At 37.5% G+C, this 18,115-nt stretch overlaps 1 protein-coding gene across 1 annotated transcript; it reads left to right on the top strand.

Annotated features, from left to right (window-relative positions):
* Nucleotides 1–8,402: 8,402 nt before the first annotated feature.
* etnk2 (ethanolamine kinase 2) lies at nt 8,403–17,155 on the top strand. The gene is made up of 8 exons (XM_020930954.2): nt 8,403–8,779; nt 10,498–10,635; nt 10,730–10,992; nt 12,695–12,837; nt 13,256–13,339; nt 13,419–13,579; nt 14,058–14,131; nt 14,514–17,155. The coding sequence occupies exons 1-8, from the start codon at nt 8,633–8,635 to the stop codon at nt 14,584–14,586; spliced, it is 1,083 nt and encodes a 360-aa protein (XP_020786613.1). The 5' UTR covers nt 8,403–8,632; the 3' UTR covers nt 14,587–17,155.
* Nucleotides 17,156–18,115: the final 960 nt, after the last annotated feature.

Below are 18,115 nucleotides of genomic sequence, written 5' to 3'. Positions count from 1 at the left end.
GCGTGCACCTAGAGCTGTAGTGTTGACTGACACTCAGATGTGGTAGGTAGGAAACACTCAAGCCCGAGGGTTTGCCAGACCAAAGACCCACCCTCTATGCAAGCCCTGCGCGGGGAGGGGGATCATACGTGAACAAGATGTTTCCTTTCTAGACAAATATAGATGCTTTCTCCTAAATGCTTGTTGACAATAGTATATGAAAAAGCAAGACTTTATTGGGCATTTTATATACATGCAGTTTCTAAAATACAATAAACAATAAAAATAATACCCTAATGATTAATTGAAAGGTGCAATATGTAACTCGAATGCATTAGATTAATCTTAAAACAAAACAAAACAAAAAACAAAACAAAAAAAGTCTATGTCTATGGATGGTAGAGAAGAATTAACATGTCAGGTTTAAAGCACATGATTCACGGCTCTGTCACACTGCACACGACTCACATTAACAACTGTCACCCACTTCCTGTAACCTGAGCCCCGCCCACAGGAACTGAAGCTGCCCAAAAGGTGACTGCACAGTGCTCATTCACTTCTCTGACAGGAGCAACAATAGACGGCTCCACCCGGACACTCTGAGTAATAACAACACATGGACTGAAAAAATACAAGGGGCCTTTGGTTTAAAGATAAATATACATGCAAGTAATCAAACTAAAATGTAGTTGGATAATGCTGCCACTCACAACTTACAGTTAGATAGTTGGGAACCTTAAATGATCCACAAGGGAAAATGCATGAGCACATTAATGCTTTTTTTTTTACAAAGGAGGTGAAAACTAATTTGAATGAGGATAATGGAAAGAATAAAATCCATGTTTATATGAACACCTAAGCAAAGCATATTTTACACAACACAAGAGATGGTTTTATTTGTTTTGTTTTGGTCAAGATTTCTTTGGCATTAAACCACTGTAGATATATCCACTGACCTTATTCAAGCCTGGCCCCTTTCAATCCAGTGTTTATCCTGCGTTTATCATTGTATCCTGCCTATTCAATTATTCTAATGAATGTCAAAATCACAGTTCAGTGTTTTGTAAGTACTTTCTTTTACTTATTTTACTACATTATTTTTGATGACCTTCCTCAGCCCTATACCCTTATTAGTATATTAGTATATTTCTCTTGTATTGTTTTGGTGAACTGGTCCAGAAATACAATGTAAACCTGAACTACTGTAATTTACTGTAACCCAATACACTTTCTGATTGACCTGTATGCATATGACTCACGTGAAGAGCTCATTGTTATGTCTTTGTGTTTGCACTAATGTGACTCATTGGCTTTTACCTGAAGTTAATTGTATTTGGTTTCAGTGCTACTTTGTACCACAGACCTCACCCGAACACACACATAAATTGTGCTGGTCTGCAGATAGTATAAAGTTTTGTTTCCTTCTCCCTGAGAGAGACGTGCAGAGGCAGGCAGGCACAATCTGAACTCCTGTACTCGCTCGTGGAAACTATGCTGCCCCTCAGGCCTTGAGAAAAACCTTGAGAAAACTCCGAAGGTCAAGGTGTGCTCGGATACAACAGAGCAAGATAAAGATTTATGTACATATCAGACAAAAAAAAAAAAAAAAAAAAAAAAAAAAAAATATATATATATATATATATATATATATATATATATATATATATATATATATATATATATATATATATATATATATATATATATATGACAGCCTAACCATTCACTCACTTACATGTTCATAAATGAGAAAGGTGGGTTAGTGGTGAGTGAATGTCTTGTCCAAGGACACAACAGCAAATCTCTACTCTGCTCCTCTTGCCAAGACATCGTCTGCTAAACTATCCAGAGCTAACGGCTCTCATACTCTCTACTACTACTACTACTCTAAACTACTCTGCCTGCTTCTCTTCGTGGGTATTATCTCTCCCTGAAGTGAAGACACTTTCTACTTGAGCTTCTGGTAATCTCAGTTATTTCTAGTTGAAGTAAAGAATTTATTGGTCAACCATTAAATGAGAATTTCAGTGTTATCCACAGTTAACCATTAGCTGAATAGCCTGTTGTGGACACATACTACAGCACCAAATGCTGTTAATAGAAGATTTCCAGATTTTTGGGGGGGAGACCCTCTTCTAAGATGCAAGGGGCTTATGTGAATCTCTTTAATAGATGCTTTGCTGGAGAGAAATACCCCTGCATTACATTGGCTTATCTGTTGTCTTTGAGGAAACAGAGCCTGAGTCCTCCAGCTGCCCATGCTCAGAAGAACAGATCTGAAAATAAAAGAACGCAGAGGGCAGTAAAAGAGAGAAAGAAAGACAGAGAGATGTGTGTGTGAGTGTGTGAGTGTGTGTGTGTGTGTGTGTGTGCGCGTGTGGTTGGGGAGGGAGGGTGTATGTCACGCGGCCTGCAGTTCACCTCAGAGGGAGGGGAACAGGATCATCAGTGAAGATATAGGGTTTGGTGTGGCCTTTGTTGGTGGCCATATGCTCCCCTGAGGCTAGACAAAAGAGAAATGGAGAATACACCTCATGTATGTCTTTGAAGCTGAGACACTGTGAGAGATGAGTTTGTCACTACTCATCTCTATCTGACCCTCACCCTGTAGGAGGCCAACTCTCCAAACAAGCCCACATCACATGAGCCCGAGTCTGTCCTCATTTAGTGAACTGTGTTTAAGTAAGTTTATTTCAGATTGAGTTTATCTGGATTGATAATTTCATCTCACAAGTAGGTCAGTTCTTCAATCATCCATGTGTTTCTACATTGTCAATTAGCACTGCAGGTTCCACGGCCAATTCTTAAAGGTTCTATGTTATGTAAAATTGACACTTGTGAGCTTTAAGTCATGTAAGATTGTTATTACCTCTTCTTCAAAAGCATAACTGGAGTTGTGTTTTTATTCATTCACACATGCTTGAGTAACCCTTTATTATTAGTCTGTTTCCGTCTCCAAAGCTTTAAATCTCTCTTCCACCGTATCAAGTTTTGCTACTTTTTACCTTTTGTTCAACACAGATTGGCAATTCCAGAGCTGAAATTATCTAAATGATTCCAGCAAAGGTGTAAGGAGTTTAAAAAGACAGTGGAGCACTTTCTGTATTACCACAAGGTGGAGTGTTTTATGTTTGAGAGAAGAACTCAGGCTAAATATGCAGGATTTATGCTTTAGACATGTGTGAATGAAACAAAATACAACTTCAGATATGTTTTTGATGAGGAACAAACATTACAACATAGCTCATTTAACAGTGTAATATGGGCCCTTTAAAACAAAATAATTGTATTTATGCCCTTAAATGTATTTAATCTGAATGTTTTAAATTTAAATTGCACTGTTAAAAATAAAAAAAAACTGATTTGGTTGGGTTCTGCATACACATTGATGTCCCCCAGTGGAATGTAGGGTTCATGACTTTATTTGAAAGAGCACATACGTATGTACTGAGGGAAGGAGAGGGTAGAGACATTCAGCAAGAAACTCACAACAAAAACTTTCAAAAATGAAACTATACCATTGGACGCTATTGTCAAGGTTTATACGTGTGTTTTAGTGTAATGAGTAATGAGTGAACTGCGAGTATAACTGTAGTTTCCTTCTGTGTGTACCCAGGTGTGTCTATCTGTTTATACTCTGGAACAATCTTTGACCTCAATCTCCAGAATACCAGACTAAATACAGACAAGAAATCATGATAATAATGTAGGTGAGTAGAGATACCCAAGTTTCAGAGTAACATAATTTGAAATATTATTACTTAAGTAGAAGTAAAAAATAGTAACACAGATATTTCTTCAAGAAAGAGTAAAAAGTATGTAATGTAATTTGACAGACAAAACCTTTTTTAAGGTAAAGGAGAAATTTTGTCAACTGGAGAAAAGTTTTTTAAATTTTTTTTATTGTATTATTATTTTTTTTTTTTGAATGCATTACATGAAACGTTTTTGACCCCAAAAAAAACTTTTGTCCAGTTGACAAATTGAATTTCCCCTTTACTATGGATTCTACCGGGATGACTGAGGTATTTTACATACTTTTTTTTATTTTTTTTGTTAAAACAGACACCATAATTATAAAATTTAAGTGTAAAAAGCACAAATCTAATCATATAAAGTAGTCATAAAGTAAGAGTACTGTTACTGTTAAAAATGACTCAAGTAAATACCCATCTCGGAGTGTGTGAATGTTATTGCTCCTGTACATGCATATTTTAATGTAGTACTGCATCTTTGGACTTTGCTGTTTGACTTGTTTGGACATGTCCTCTGAATCTCTGAAGCATTTAATCCAAATGTCAATCCCTGCGGATGCTTCCATGGACACAAACCAACATCACAGACACAGTGAGGTGATGGCTGTTATTATTATTGATGACTGTTAGTTTATTTTGCAATGCCCCAACTTGAAGAGGCAACCTTTCTTCTCAGAATTTCAGTAGGTGGATTTCACTCCAATGAACAGACTTTAATTTCCTTTTATGTCTTTTTTATTTCAGGTTTTGTGTTATAGATAGGTAGATTTTAAGTAATGAAGGCTAATACATTATCGTCAGTGTTTCCTCCTTTTTGTCTCAAAACATGTATGAGGGACCCATCTGGCAGAATAGAGGGTGTGTTTGGCCAGTTACCCCACAGGTCACTAAAATCAATCACTTTCTTTGAGCTACAAGCTGGTTTGTTAAGATAAAATGTTGTGAAGCAAAGTGACAAAAGCCAGTTTCTCAAAATGCATTTCAACAGATCATGTGCTGATATCTTATTCTTAGAAAGTTTAACTTCAAATAATGAGGTAAAATTCACACTCAACACTCAATTGTTTGTGTATCTACAGTAATATATGAACCAAATAAAGCAAGAAATGTGACTATAAATTTTTTCAGATGTATATGTCCCATATGTATAGAATTATGGCAATATTTACACCTTAACCATCTTATTTATACCTGAAAACTGTACATAATGAAAACACTACAAAACTACAGTTTCAAATTCATATCTCTAAATTTAAGATTTTTCCCCATTCACCTGTGATATCTTAAATTCTAAAGTATAGTAAAACATGGGGAACTAACAATTGTTAAGTGCATTCCAATGAGATATAGGTTTTATTATTTCTCACTGATCTAAGGTAGACATTAGTGAAAATCAGATCACATTCACAAATTTGAAAAATGTGCCTTGCTGCTTAAATGGATTTTGCCTATACACCACAAAGCGTGAACAACATATTTTGAAGATAAAACCAATGGTATCCTATAGTCATTTTTATTGTGTCAAAGGCCTGCGGTGGCTCAGATGGGCAGGCGTCCTTGAATGACCTCTCCCTCACTTTGTTGCGGTCCATAAACTGTTGAGCCATAGTGGACATCTGTCAGCCCAGTGGTGGCCCCTCTGTAGGTGTGTGCATGTTAGGGTCAGTGAAACTCCAACACTCATCATGTGGAACAATCCCATCTCCAAACAACTCTGTGGCTTGATAGATGAGAGAGAGTCAACACAGCGCCTGGAGTGGTTGAGAGAGAGGATATTATTGGATGTGATTTATGTGGATCCAAATGTAAACGCCACTCTATTGTGCCCTAAAGTAAACATTTCCTCATTCCCCAGATATGGACGGAGCAGCCCTACCTTTGAGCTGTCCCACCTGTGGAAAGGGTCACGGCTGAAACTAAGTGCACACACACACGCACGCTTATGTTGGGTTTGCATGCTTTTTGGAGACATTACATTCACTTCTTGGAAACTGATGCTTGACCAAAGTTATAAGCCTAAACATTAACCTAAACTGATCAATATGTTTTAAATGGAACAATAATTTTGGGGGGGTCAATATTTATCTTGGGGAGTCAATATTTATCTTGGGTACTTTTGTACTAGAGGGAAAACACTGGTTATTATTCTGTACGATCAGATTTGAGCTGTAGAAGGTTGAATTATTAACTTCTATGACTCATTATAGATACAAAATAACTAGTGTTGCATTCTGTCATTGCAGTTCATGTTTTTTAACAATACTGAATGTTTAAAATACTTTTGGTGGAGAATTTTGCTTAATGTTTTGGTTTCAATATTATCGTTTATCGTCTATTTTTAGTTCAGCAATGTATCGCACTTCAAAATATGTTATCGTGACAGGCATAATGGTATCCTTGACATATTTTAACTATGTTGTTGATTTAATAATGAAGGATTTACATCATAGGGACCCGATTTTGTCCCCATAATATTTATGGGTTTCAGGCATAAGGATTTTTTCCTGGATTTCCCTTGGCAATGGTCCTCCATTTTAGTAATAGTGCAATTCCAATCTCAATCCAATCCAACTTTATTTGTATTGCAAGTGGTTTGAGTTGTATTTAAAAAAAAAAAAAAAAAAAAGCTCTATAAATAAAGTTTGATTTGATTTGATTGCATATTTTACCCACACAAGGTTGAATAAAATTAAGCATAAAAAATAAATAAGCGAGTCAATAAAAAACAGCAAATTCAAATCAAATATCTTTTTGAATGGATGGAATAATTTGCATGAAACAGATCATGAATACAGATTTTAGACCCCACAATATGATAAATACCAGTCCACACACAGAAAGGAGGGGAAAGAGAAGAGAGAGAGGGGGGGACTACATTCCTTATACTTCCAGTGCAGAAACAGGAGGGGTGTGAGCAGACAGGACATGTGTCTGCAGGTATCACAGGCTGAGGCAACACTTCTTGATAAAAACACATCATAAAAAGGTCACTACTCATCACAGAGTCTAAAAAGAACTATGTTTACATACTTTAAATCTGATTACATCTGTCTGGCAAGCTCAAAGTGGAATTTGGATTTCGTACTCATTTCTTATTATGTTCAGTATTTTGCTTCTATTACTTACATAATTATTTTCTCTGGCCTATTTATTAGCCCACTGTTTGAGAAATATATCGGATATCTTTTTCATCTTTATGAGTGTAATTATTGTATAGCCTATAGGCCTATACTCTGTCTACAAAAATATACAATCCATCAACAGTCAGTTGTAATAGTGTTTGGACCAGCTTTAAAGTAATCCTTGATCACTAAAAGGATTAGGTAAATTCCAGCTCGATAAAACGTAAAACCAGTAAGTGGTTCCAAACTTCATTCCTTGGGGCAATCTTCATTTGATTAATGGTCCTGACAATTAGGCTAATCATTTAGGTTTTCCTGTTGAATGTAGGCTATATCACAGAAATCAGAAAATAGGCTGCTTGACGTTTTACTGTGCGCATGTAACCCATAGGACTGTACGAGGCTAACCCTAACCTATGAACCCTGAGCTTTAAGCCATACCAGAATGTTGTGTCCTCCTCAAAAACATACCTGGAGTTGTGTTTTGTTTTATTCACACATTTGAGTAACACTTTAATATTAGTCTGTTTACACCTCCAAAGCTCAAAATGCTCTGTTCCACCTTATGATGTCATGAAGAGGTAGTTTTCAAGTGACCTCAAGTTACCTTTTGTTCTTTAGAGGTTGGCAGTTGCAGGGCTGACATTATCCAAATGTTTCTAGTGTAGGTATATGTATCATAAAATCATAAAATCATGACATCATAAAATCGATCAGAGTGTTTTCAGGTTAAGAGATGGACTCACCCTAAATATGTATGGTTTGTGTGTAATGCCTATATTTTGTTTCATTCACATGGACAAAAGAGCATTATATGGGTGCTTTAAAATAACACCGCAGCGTGAACCGTCAGCCACTATTGCAGGGGTCTCCACCCTTTTTCCTCTGGTGAGCTATGTTTACAAAACAAAAATGCCAGTGAGCTACTCATTTTAGCAGACGCAAAAACTGAGATGATTATAAGAAAGAGGGCAAACTTTTGGATACTGTTAGATGCCTATAAAACATAAATCACTGTCCATTTATTAGTGCACAATGTTGGGGTTCAGAATTATACATTTACAATAGTAATAGGCATGTAATTTCTCTCTTTTCCCTATATTTATTTATTTACATATTATTATTATTATTATTATTATTATTATTCATGATTGTTAAATTAAAATTTTATTATTTTACTGGAGGGGGTTTGGGGAATAAAAAATGTCACATTATATTACTACAAATAGTTTTTTCTCTATGACATCGGCTTTATGTGCACAAAATAAAAATAAAAATAATAAAAAAATTAAATAAATAAATAAATATTCAGCAGTGCCCTCCAGTAACATTTATTAACATATTTTTTTTATTATTTTTTATTATAGTTCCATGTTTGATCCCGAGCTACAGGTTGGAGACCCCTGCTCTATCGTCTTCTACTGCCCTCTACCGGTGGATTTAACGCAGCACTGGTTTTGTTCGGAGCAACTCGGGTAAATTCGGAAAAACTCGTACAGTGGGCGTGGTCGCAGCGACACAATCGGATGATCCCGGAGTGGGCGGAGCCAAGCAGGAGGAAGTGGACTCACTGCTCCAAGAAAACCGGTCACCAGCATCCAAACCCTGGCAATTTATACGCACTTCTCCATCGCCACAGCAGCCCACAGGACAAATCTCACCACCGATCCTCAACCTGCGCGTACATTATTCTACCTCTCACGTCTAGGCAGCGTGTTTATGCGTCGAGCTCCAAAAATATCCGTGTACGACTTGGAGATTAAGTGCTGAATTATAATGGAGACGCAGATCCATGTGCCCGTAGGGTCTCCGGCAATTAAGAAAATACCGGTTTACGTGGACGAACAAAATGTCACGGAAGGTGCATTGAAGCTTATAAAAGAGCTACGACCAGCGTGGGACCCAAGCGATGTTAAAACCAAGGTAAAAGCCCCTGAGCTAACTGTAGGCTAAGCTAAGCTAAGGATGACAACTCCGCAGCATCACCTAGCAGTCCAGTGGGCAAGAGCTGCTGTGTGCGGCTGGGATGGGTGGACACGTAATGGAAGGGGTATGGGACACATTTTGGTTCCAGTTTACTAATATGTTGTATTTAAAATGTCCTGATGTGTATCTTCTGTTACTATACTAGAGCACGGGGAAGTTCTAATTTCTTGTAAGGACTTTAAGCAAATATAGCATGCAAACGCCAAGCCACGCTGCCATCTTTCAGTGTCACTGGGCATCTGGCGGTGACATTCATCGATGTGTGACACAGACAGTACAGCTGATGATCCTTACAGACTAATAGTAGCTGACTACTTCCAAAATATGACTTAAAAAGTTTCTGTCTCCATTTAGGCAAGCAGGCCAAGTTAAAGGTCAAATCTGTGGAGAGGCAATTTCACTCACAATAAGAATGCATACTTGTCAGTGTATGTTTGAGCAATAAAAACGACTGCAATTAACTAAATGCATGATAGATAATTACAAATTGTAAACATTCTCGGCTAAGCAGTAGTTTAGAGGGACAACCAGTAGGTAGACCCTTCCCCAGTCAAAACGTTACATAGTGCTTGTTTCCAAAGAGGTGGTGCTGTTTGTGTTTTAGTCAGTGGAAAGAACATTGAAGAGCCAGCTTGGAAAGAGCTCAGATGTCACAGCCAGGTCAGCGTTGGTGACTCAGCGTTCAAATTTGTCAGTATTTGAATAAACTGTGTTTTTACAGGATGACGTTGTGTAATCTTTCCCTGCATTTTCTCCCACTCAGCTCACCTACAGTTGAGAGAATGTGCAGCCTTTTTCTCAATGACCACCACCCAGCCATATTTTGTCTATGAAGTCTGAAGTCCTGAATGGAGGGTGCATTTATTCATTAACATGCACACATATATAAGTACTGGTCTAGGAAGAGTGGATTCAAACATAGAGTAGATAGAATGTATGTGTTCTTCAATAGTTAATACAATGTTTGGATCACAGTGTGACATGTTACATGATAAGGACAACTGCTCTACCAACCAAAGCACTTCTGATCCTATCCAAACACAAAGCTTCATATCTGCTTCTTGCCAAGAACAACACGTTTCATATCTTCCACATTGTTTAAGCTGACCAGGCCCTGTTTGTGTAATCTATTCAGAGTTATTGAGTGCAGCCAATATGACTGGATGTTTACTTCTGTCTGGAGGCTTATTGCTGTGCCCCAATGTATTGGTGACTGTTTTTTAGCTGTGTATTGTAAGTAAGTAGAATGGGTCAGTCATGTGGTAGCAGAGACATGCATGTGTGTAGTCATAACAGGGATGCCTGGCCGCCCATCTTTGTGGTGAGTTGTGCGTGGAATGTCAGACATGTGTGAGTGGGAGTGCTCTGGGAGATGCTCACTAGATGTTACCAATGAGTCTGCTGTGCTCCAAAAGGTGAGCCTCTCCCTGTGGATGATGGCAGTTGAACTGAAAGCATAAAAAATGCATACAAAGTGCACAAGGGTCCCCTTATCTGAAGTGGTGATATAAACTACCTACCTGACTACTTTGACTAAAATTTACAAGGCAAATGGCATAAAATACAAAATAGGTAATGCTTCAGTTTTTTTTTTTTTCATACAGTGTTAATGGGTTCATAATCTTCTCTAATGAAATATTTTCCGTTTGTTCCAGCTCTTTAAGGATGGCACTACAAACAAGCTGGTGGGCTGCTATGTGGATGATAGTCCAGAGGATGTGGTATTGGTGAGAGTTTATGGGAACAAGACAGAACTGATTGTGGACAGAGATAATGAGCTCAAAAGCTTTCAGGTAAAGAATGAATTGAATATGGCTCTTTGCATACTTCTCTCGTCTTAAAAAAAAAAAGTATATTTCAAATAACTGCTTCTTTTTCTGTCACAAGGTACTGCATGCAAACGGTTGTGCTCCCCGACTCTACTGTACCTTTCAAAATGGCATCTGCTATGAGTTTATGGAGGGAGATGCTCTGGGCACACAGGATGTCAGAGACCCTTCACTCTGCAGACTTATAGCCAGGGAGATGGCTCGTATTCACGCCATCCATGCACACAATGGCTGCATCCCCAAACCCAACCTGTGGATCAAAATGCGCCAGTACTTCTCTCTGGTGGCAACAGAGTTCACTGACCAGGCATCTAATATCAGGTGAGCTCACTGCTGATTATTGTACACGCCTCCAATGATAATGCAAATTGGTTCACTATCAGTGACCTTGTTTTCTGTCATAGCTTATGAGAATGAAGAACCTTGAACCATATTATCTTATAGTTGTGATTCTCTAGCAATATAAATTCCGTGGTTATTGACATTTAATTAGTATTGGTGGTTATTTAACAGCACATCATGTCACCCAATATATAATAAGAAAAGACCATGGAAGATTGTTATACAAGTGACCCCTAGTGAGAATGAAACAATGCACATTCTGAAAGTCTAGATGCCTGGGAATTTTCAACAGTAATTTAAACGATTGGATGTTCATTGGATTGACGTTTCACCACCAATCAGACATCATTGGGACTGGTGTGGATGTAATGTTCTTGTAGGAAAATCACTGACTTGGTTGGGTACAGGCACTACATCAGAGGTAACAGAGGTATGTGGGATGTTGGATAACCAGGGCTGCTGTTACTCCTGCAACTTGCGTGGATTACATCGATGCTTGGCTGAAGTCTCTGAGTGGTTTATACAACTGTACTGTACATAACGCTATGTCAATGCAAGAGTACAGGTTAGATATGAGGAGTCTGTGGCATGCAGAGCGCAGCAGATGTTTGCTCAGCTCATCAGATAGCTTGTTCTTTCTGGGTGACTGAGACAGGACCTTATGTCAGACTGGAGAGGAGAGACTGTAAGACCTTCTCTTCAAAAGAACAGTTCCATGTTTTTTATGAAGAAAATCCTTTGGTAAATCTTTAGTAGAGCTTTTCATGTGTTGTGGAGGAAGTTAGTTTTTACTTTGACTTGCTCTTACTTTGACTAGGGTTAGGTATCATTAAGAAGTTGCCAATACGATACATACCTTAATACATAGGCCATGATATGATGCATATCTCAATACAGTGCACTTTCGTTTTGATAAGATATATTTCAAATGGATTCAGTGCGGTTTAATAAAAAAAATAATGGCTAAATGATGACTGTGATACTAAAAGCTTTTGTGAAACCAGTTCTTTTGCAAAGTTAATAAGAAACACACCCATTTTAATCACCAAAACTGTGAAAATGTTAAATGTGTTGCATAAACAAGTTTCCTTCCTCTAAACTGTAGTGCTCTAACAAAGTAATTTTGTAAAATATACCAAAAAATACTCTTGGTGATATATCAATACAGCAGTCCCCGATATTGATACTATTATCATATTTCAATATTTTTGCACACCCCTAACTTTGACAATGTGTGGATTAACTCCCATAAGCCCATTAGATACTGCTCAGGGCAGTGGTTCTCTGTCTAGTGGTTGAAGTAAACACTTTTCATCTTGCCCCTGACACAACTGGCTTGAAATCCCTCACAGCCACATTTAAAGGTAAACACTTGGCAAGGTAAATACTTGTTTTTATCTTCTGCCAATGCTCACATTGACTTAAAAATGTAAGCATGATACATGGCTGTGTTTTCATAGTGACAGGTGGTTGGATGCCCAGTGAGGTTAAGAATCTGTTGTTTTAGCTGTTCTCCTGGGACCCTGCACCCCACAGAGCCCTGTTGGCCTCATGAGTATTAAGTGTACTTTGCCTTAATGACTTAAACTATATTACCAGCTGACGCTGATGTAAAATAACTAAAACTCTGCAGTCTAGTCTAACAGTGTTCTGTACTCTCTTCCTCTTTTGTGTCATCCAGGATCCAGCAGGAGGTCCCCAGTCAGGCTGTGCTGGAGCAGGAGATGGCGTGGATGAAAGAGCATCTGTCCACACTGGGCTCCCCTGTGGTGCTGTGCCACAACGACATCCTCTGCAAAAACATTATCTACAACAACAAAGAGGGTGGGTATTTTGTGAAGGCTGTTTCACCTCAATACATGGATCTGAGTGAAGAGCTCTGCTCTACAGAGCTTATGAAGGCCTTTAGTCAGGAAATACATTCAGTCTGTACCCATACTCTCAAAGCTGTGAGCTATAATGCCTCATCTGTACAGCATCTTTGTGCATAATTGAGTTGAAACGTCTTCAGATAAAAGCCATATCTATCTTAAAGTTTTAAGTGAAACTTTTTTTTTTACCCTACCAGTTTTAAAAAACACACTTTTTTTTTAATTTATAAATTGAGAGACTATCCATAATATACATTGCCCTTTACAAGAGATGCATTGTACCAGGTTGTACATTGTAAGTACAGCTAGCAGCTATGTATAGGTACACAGGTCAGTTTTTAAGTCTAGATTGTTGTTTTTGTCTTTTTCAGGTCATGTTCGCTTTATAGACTATGAATACTCCAGCTACAATTATCAGGCTTTCGACATTGGCAACCACTTCAACGAATTTGCAGGTTTGTTCAAATACAGTTCTGTATCATGTCTGTGGTTTCTCTTTTGTGTACATTCCTGAATAGTTTGAGTGTTGTTTAGGTATGGCAGAACCTGACTTTGACCTCTACCCAAGCCGGGAAATGCAGATGGAATGGCTCCGTGAGTACCTGCAGGCCTACAAGATCTTCACCAATAAGAGCGAGGAGGTCAGCCAGGCAGAACTGGAGACGCTTTATGTACAGGTCAACAAGTTTGCTTTGGTGAGTAGATGTGTCTCTTCATATAGTCATCTTTTGTACATGTATTATAATTACTTTTGCGGGACAGCCCCAAAAGCTATAAAAATAGTGACTATATACAGTATTTATACTAGTTTTGTCAAAAGTATTGAAAATCACATGCTAATCTACACTAAAACTATTATGAAGATTTTTTTTTTTTTTACTAACTTATAGTATTTGACTTTTCCAGAAGGGTCTGGAGCTTTATCAGAACTTCTGTATAGTACATGGTAATCTTAAGTACTACTGTATTATGTAGTGCTCAAAACTATTTGAATGATCATTATTCCTTAGTATCAGTTTGAAATTTGTATCATTACAACACTAAATATGCATTTGGGCACCTGAGTGTCTTCGTCAAGCTTCAATAGTAAAATTATGTGAATATGAAAATAGTGTGAATTGCTTCGTGTGACAGTTTACACAATCTAAATGCCATCTTACATGTTCTGTCTAGGCATCGCACTTCTTCTGGGGCTTTTGGGCTCTGATCCAGGCCAAGTACTCATCCATAGACTTTGACTTTCTCGGGTAAGTTTACATCTGTGTTTGTTACAGTGTGTGGCCCCCTCTGTGTAGGTCCTAATATGAGTGATGGGTGTGAGTGAAAGGTCTCTGTCAGTAACAGTGAAACTCCAAACCTAAAGACAGGACATATTGCTTTACATTTCTGCTGGACTTCCTGGCCCCACACTGGTACCAGAATGTCTCCCATCCTGTGTCTCCTATGACTGAATATTTAAGTGAATCCACCACAAATTAAAAGTGACTATGGTATCTTTCATTCTAGAATGAGTACATTTTGTAGAGTTATGTTATCTTTCCTTCCATATTTGTTAATATACAAATAATCTCACAATGCAAGCAAAATATTGGTTAGTATTTGTAATTTATTTTTCTTTGGCTTTTTCAGGTATGCGGTTCTACGTTTCAACCAGTATTTCAAGACCAAACCAGGAGTGATGGCACTTCAGGTCCCAGAATAAAAATATCTAAAGTTAGACACTTTACTCTGACCGTCAGAGATTGTAGTTGAACTTTATGATTTGGACCAACTTGGCATTTCTTCTGCAAGTGCTACTATTAATTTCTGTTTCTGTAAGTCAGCTGCAAGTCAAATTTTCAAACTTTTGAGTGCTTGTATGGTTGAATGTGTATGTTTGAATGCGTATCATCTAGTTTGCCTGGACCGATCTGTCCTGCATTTCCTCTTTGGGCAGCTTAACTGGGTGTATGGCACCCTGACCCTTGTACTGTCCTATCACTCATGGCAGTCAGTGTGAGACCACAGACTTTCGTACTGTGTCCCAGGCTTTGACCAAAACCTGTGCAGACTCTTCTCTGTTTGGTTGCTTCCGTCTTGGGAAGTGTTAGGATCTGCTGGTTTATTGCAGTGATTCTACTTCTAACACTTGTGTCTACTTATTTGTTTAGTGCAAACCGCTGCTGCTAACAAATGTGAAATCTGAGCTTTTTATTGTGCACTACAGTGAAATTATTGTCTACAGAGACAGGCATGGGTAAAGAAATCACTATCTTTAGTAGGGCTGGGTACCTTTTACATTTTTATAGGTACCACTACTTGAATAATACCTGTTTTTTGGTACCAGAACCTCAACTCTACTTTTTTCAGTAGCTTTTCCTGTATTGTTCATTTGATGATGAAGCAGGTACTGTTGATCCTAATGAACATTACACTGCTTTTAAATATAGCCAACTCTAAATAAGATTGCCTGTTGCTCTTGTTAGATACACTTTGCAGTAGTTTGCTCCATGCATTTTATCTGTTCACATGAACCTCTGGCCTTTCAGTCAAACTCCTGAAACATACACATCATATACATCACCTATAAAAAATTTTTGTTAGTTAGTCTTCATCATTTCAGATAGTAGCGTTCATCTTTCAGATGTAGAGAAGCACACTGAGGCAAGTTAAGTCACTGCTGTGTTATAACAGCTAGTGACAGCATTTGTGTTCTAATTTGTGTATAGAGAAATTTGAGACATAATAGCACCTCACTCAGTGATTCTTGTTTCTACTGAGTCGGGCTGAACAGCTTGACTCTTATGGCCATTTCTGCATGGACCTTTTCCGCCTACTTGACTTTTATAGTCACAAATGCTTGGATAACTTTTCCACTAAAAGTTTGAGCTTTTGAAAAATTCCAACCTTCCTCACATCTGCCACTGTACTGCCCACAGACATGTCCATTTATTGATACAGATGAATTGTTGTGCATGTGAGCAACTACATATAAAATACATATTTCATAAAAACAAATGATGTATAGATCCTGTTAGTGTACTACTTTACTAAATCAGGGAGTATGTCATAAAGAAAGTTGTTAGAAATATCCCTAAACCACATATGATGATCTGTTCATTGGTCAGTTTGTGTGTTACCTGCAGGGGGTGTTACTGAGCTCTCAGCTTTGTCTTTCCTTGCTGGTCTCAAGTAACGGGACATCTAAATAATTGACATGTTTCAGGCTGACTCACTGACTGACATTAGTAGCTACAGTAGTTTTCAGCCTGGCTCGTAAAGGTTCACTTAACCTGAAAATAACTTTCACCAAGTGGGGTCACTAGTGATACACAGTCAGTTGTGTATTTTGTTTAAAAAAGCTTTTGGTGCTTTATAGAATACATTGGCAAGAGTAGGATGGATTATCACAATAACAGCAACTAAATGTAAAGACTTCCATATGGACAAAGGAACATACATTAGCAGCTAATTTTACTGGTCTAAAAAGTTTATTCTCTAATGATCTGTTGCAATCTGATTCTCAAGTTTGCTTTCTCTTTGCACTGACAATGACGATATTTCAAGTGTGAGAATCAGTCTCCACTTGTTTACATGGAGATGATTTTGCTTTGCCTGGAATGTTCCACAGTATAGCAATACATTTCTGCATCTTAAATTGCAGGGGTTTTTATGGTCTTAGCGTCAACTAGTTGATTCCATGGAAAAAGACAATTTACTGTGGAACATTTTCATCAAAGAAGTTAATAACTCCATAGAGACAAGCAGGTGGGACCGTCCACCAGAAAAGTTAAAGTGCATCTTTTGAATGAAGAGGGTGAATTTGTGAAGACCAAAACAAAATGAAGTTAATGAAAAAAAAAATTATGAGACCAATAGAGAGATTGTAGTTGCTTTAAAGTAACATTGCGTTCTTGTAGCTGGACTCAAGTTCCATACAAGCCATTGAAGTGTGTCTACTTGAAAAATTCTTTATTTATTGTGACTTCAACTTATTGTCTGAATGCCTATGAATAGTTTGCTTTGCAGTTAAAATATTTTTGTTTGAGAATGTACTAACTTAATTATGAGACACTGTATACATAATTGTTTTTAATGCTGATCATTTTGTAATGCTTTGACTAAGCTGAGCTGTGAGGGCATGTACCTGAGTCGGACTGGGGGAGATAGACCATGTAAATACTGTAAGATTACTGTGAAGAGAACTCTGTGCAGTGGGCCCTTACACCTCTGTAGGAGTCAAACTAGACATATTTAACAGCTGTCAGTAAATATTTGCATAAAGTATGAAACCAAAATCTGTCTCATTGTTTTTTCCATGTTTGATCATTTCTGGATCTCATTTCAAAAATAAGCAGTGTGAGCTGAACATGAATGCTTGAACAATCTAAATGCTTTGAGCGCCTTGAAGGTGGAAAAGTAATATATAAAAATGTGACCATTTATCATTTAAATGACTTGTTTTAAGATCCTACTGACACACATTAGATAGGACACTGTGGTATTCTTGTTTCTATCTATCATTGTTAAATTGCAAAAAGAGAAAGATTTAAAAGATCCTATATTACAAAATTTAATTTTGAGTCATGATAGAATGTTACCTCAAAAACATATCTGGAGTCATTTCTTTCACACGTGAGTTACCCTTTGTTATGAAGTGGTAATTTAACCCTTGTATTGTGTTAGAAAGCTACACGCGTCTTTAGTGTTACCGGGTCAAATTTGACCCGTGATTTAACTCAGCCTGAAAATACTTAAAAACACTAGATATCATCCAATATTGTTTTTCCCCTCATAACTAACTTAGTATGTGTTCATGTCCATGGAAACATTTTTATTTTTTTATTTATTTTTGGCTGCACAGACCTTTTATCTTAAAATATACCACTCGTTTTTGATTACAAAAACTGCTTAAATTCACTAATTATATTTCCTATAGTGATAAAATTTGTAATTATATTATATAGTTATACTATAATCATAATAATTTTTATATATAATACATATAATATAAATCTAATTTATATAAGTATAATTATATTGGGTGTCAAGAGGCTTGGTGACCATGAACTGTCACTTTTTCTTGACTTGAAGACGTCTCTTTCAGTCTTTGTGACATCTGGGTTCTCCTCACCACATGTGTGCTCTTGTTCAGGGTCATACTGAACCTCATCCTCATCCACAGACGTATATATGAATGGACATAACTAACGCTGTAGCCACCGCGTTCCAAATAGAAAGTTCTCCAGGAG

Source organism: Boleophthalmus pectinirostris, unplaced genomic scaffold, assembly GCF_026225935.1.
Source record: "Boleophthalmus pectinirostris isolate CB_2022bp ecotype Guang Dong unplaced genomic scaffold, ASM2622593v1 HiC_scaffold_3, whole genome shotgun sequence".
Taxonomy (NCBI): Eukaryota; Metazoa; Chordata; class Actinopteri; order Gobiiformes; family Gobiidae; genus Boleophthalmus; species Boleophthalmus pectinirostris.
Note: the sequence above shows the minus strand (reverse complement) of the source record. Positions and strands in the feature narration are given on the sequence as shown.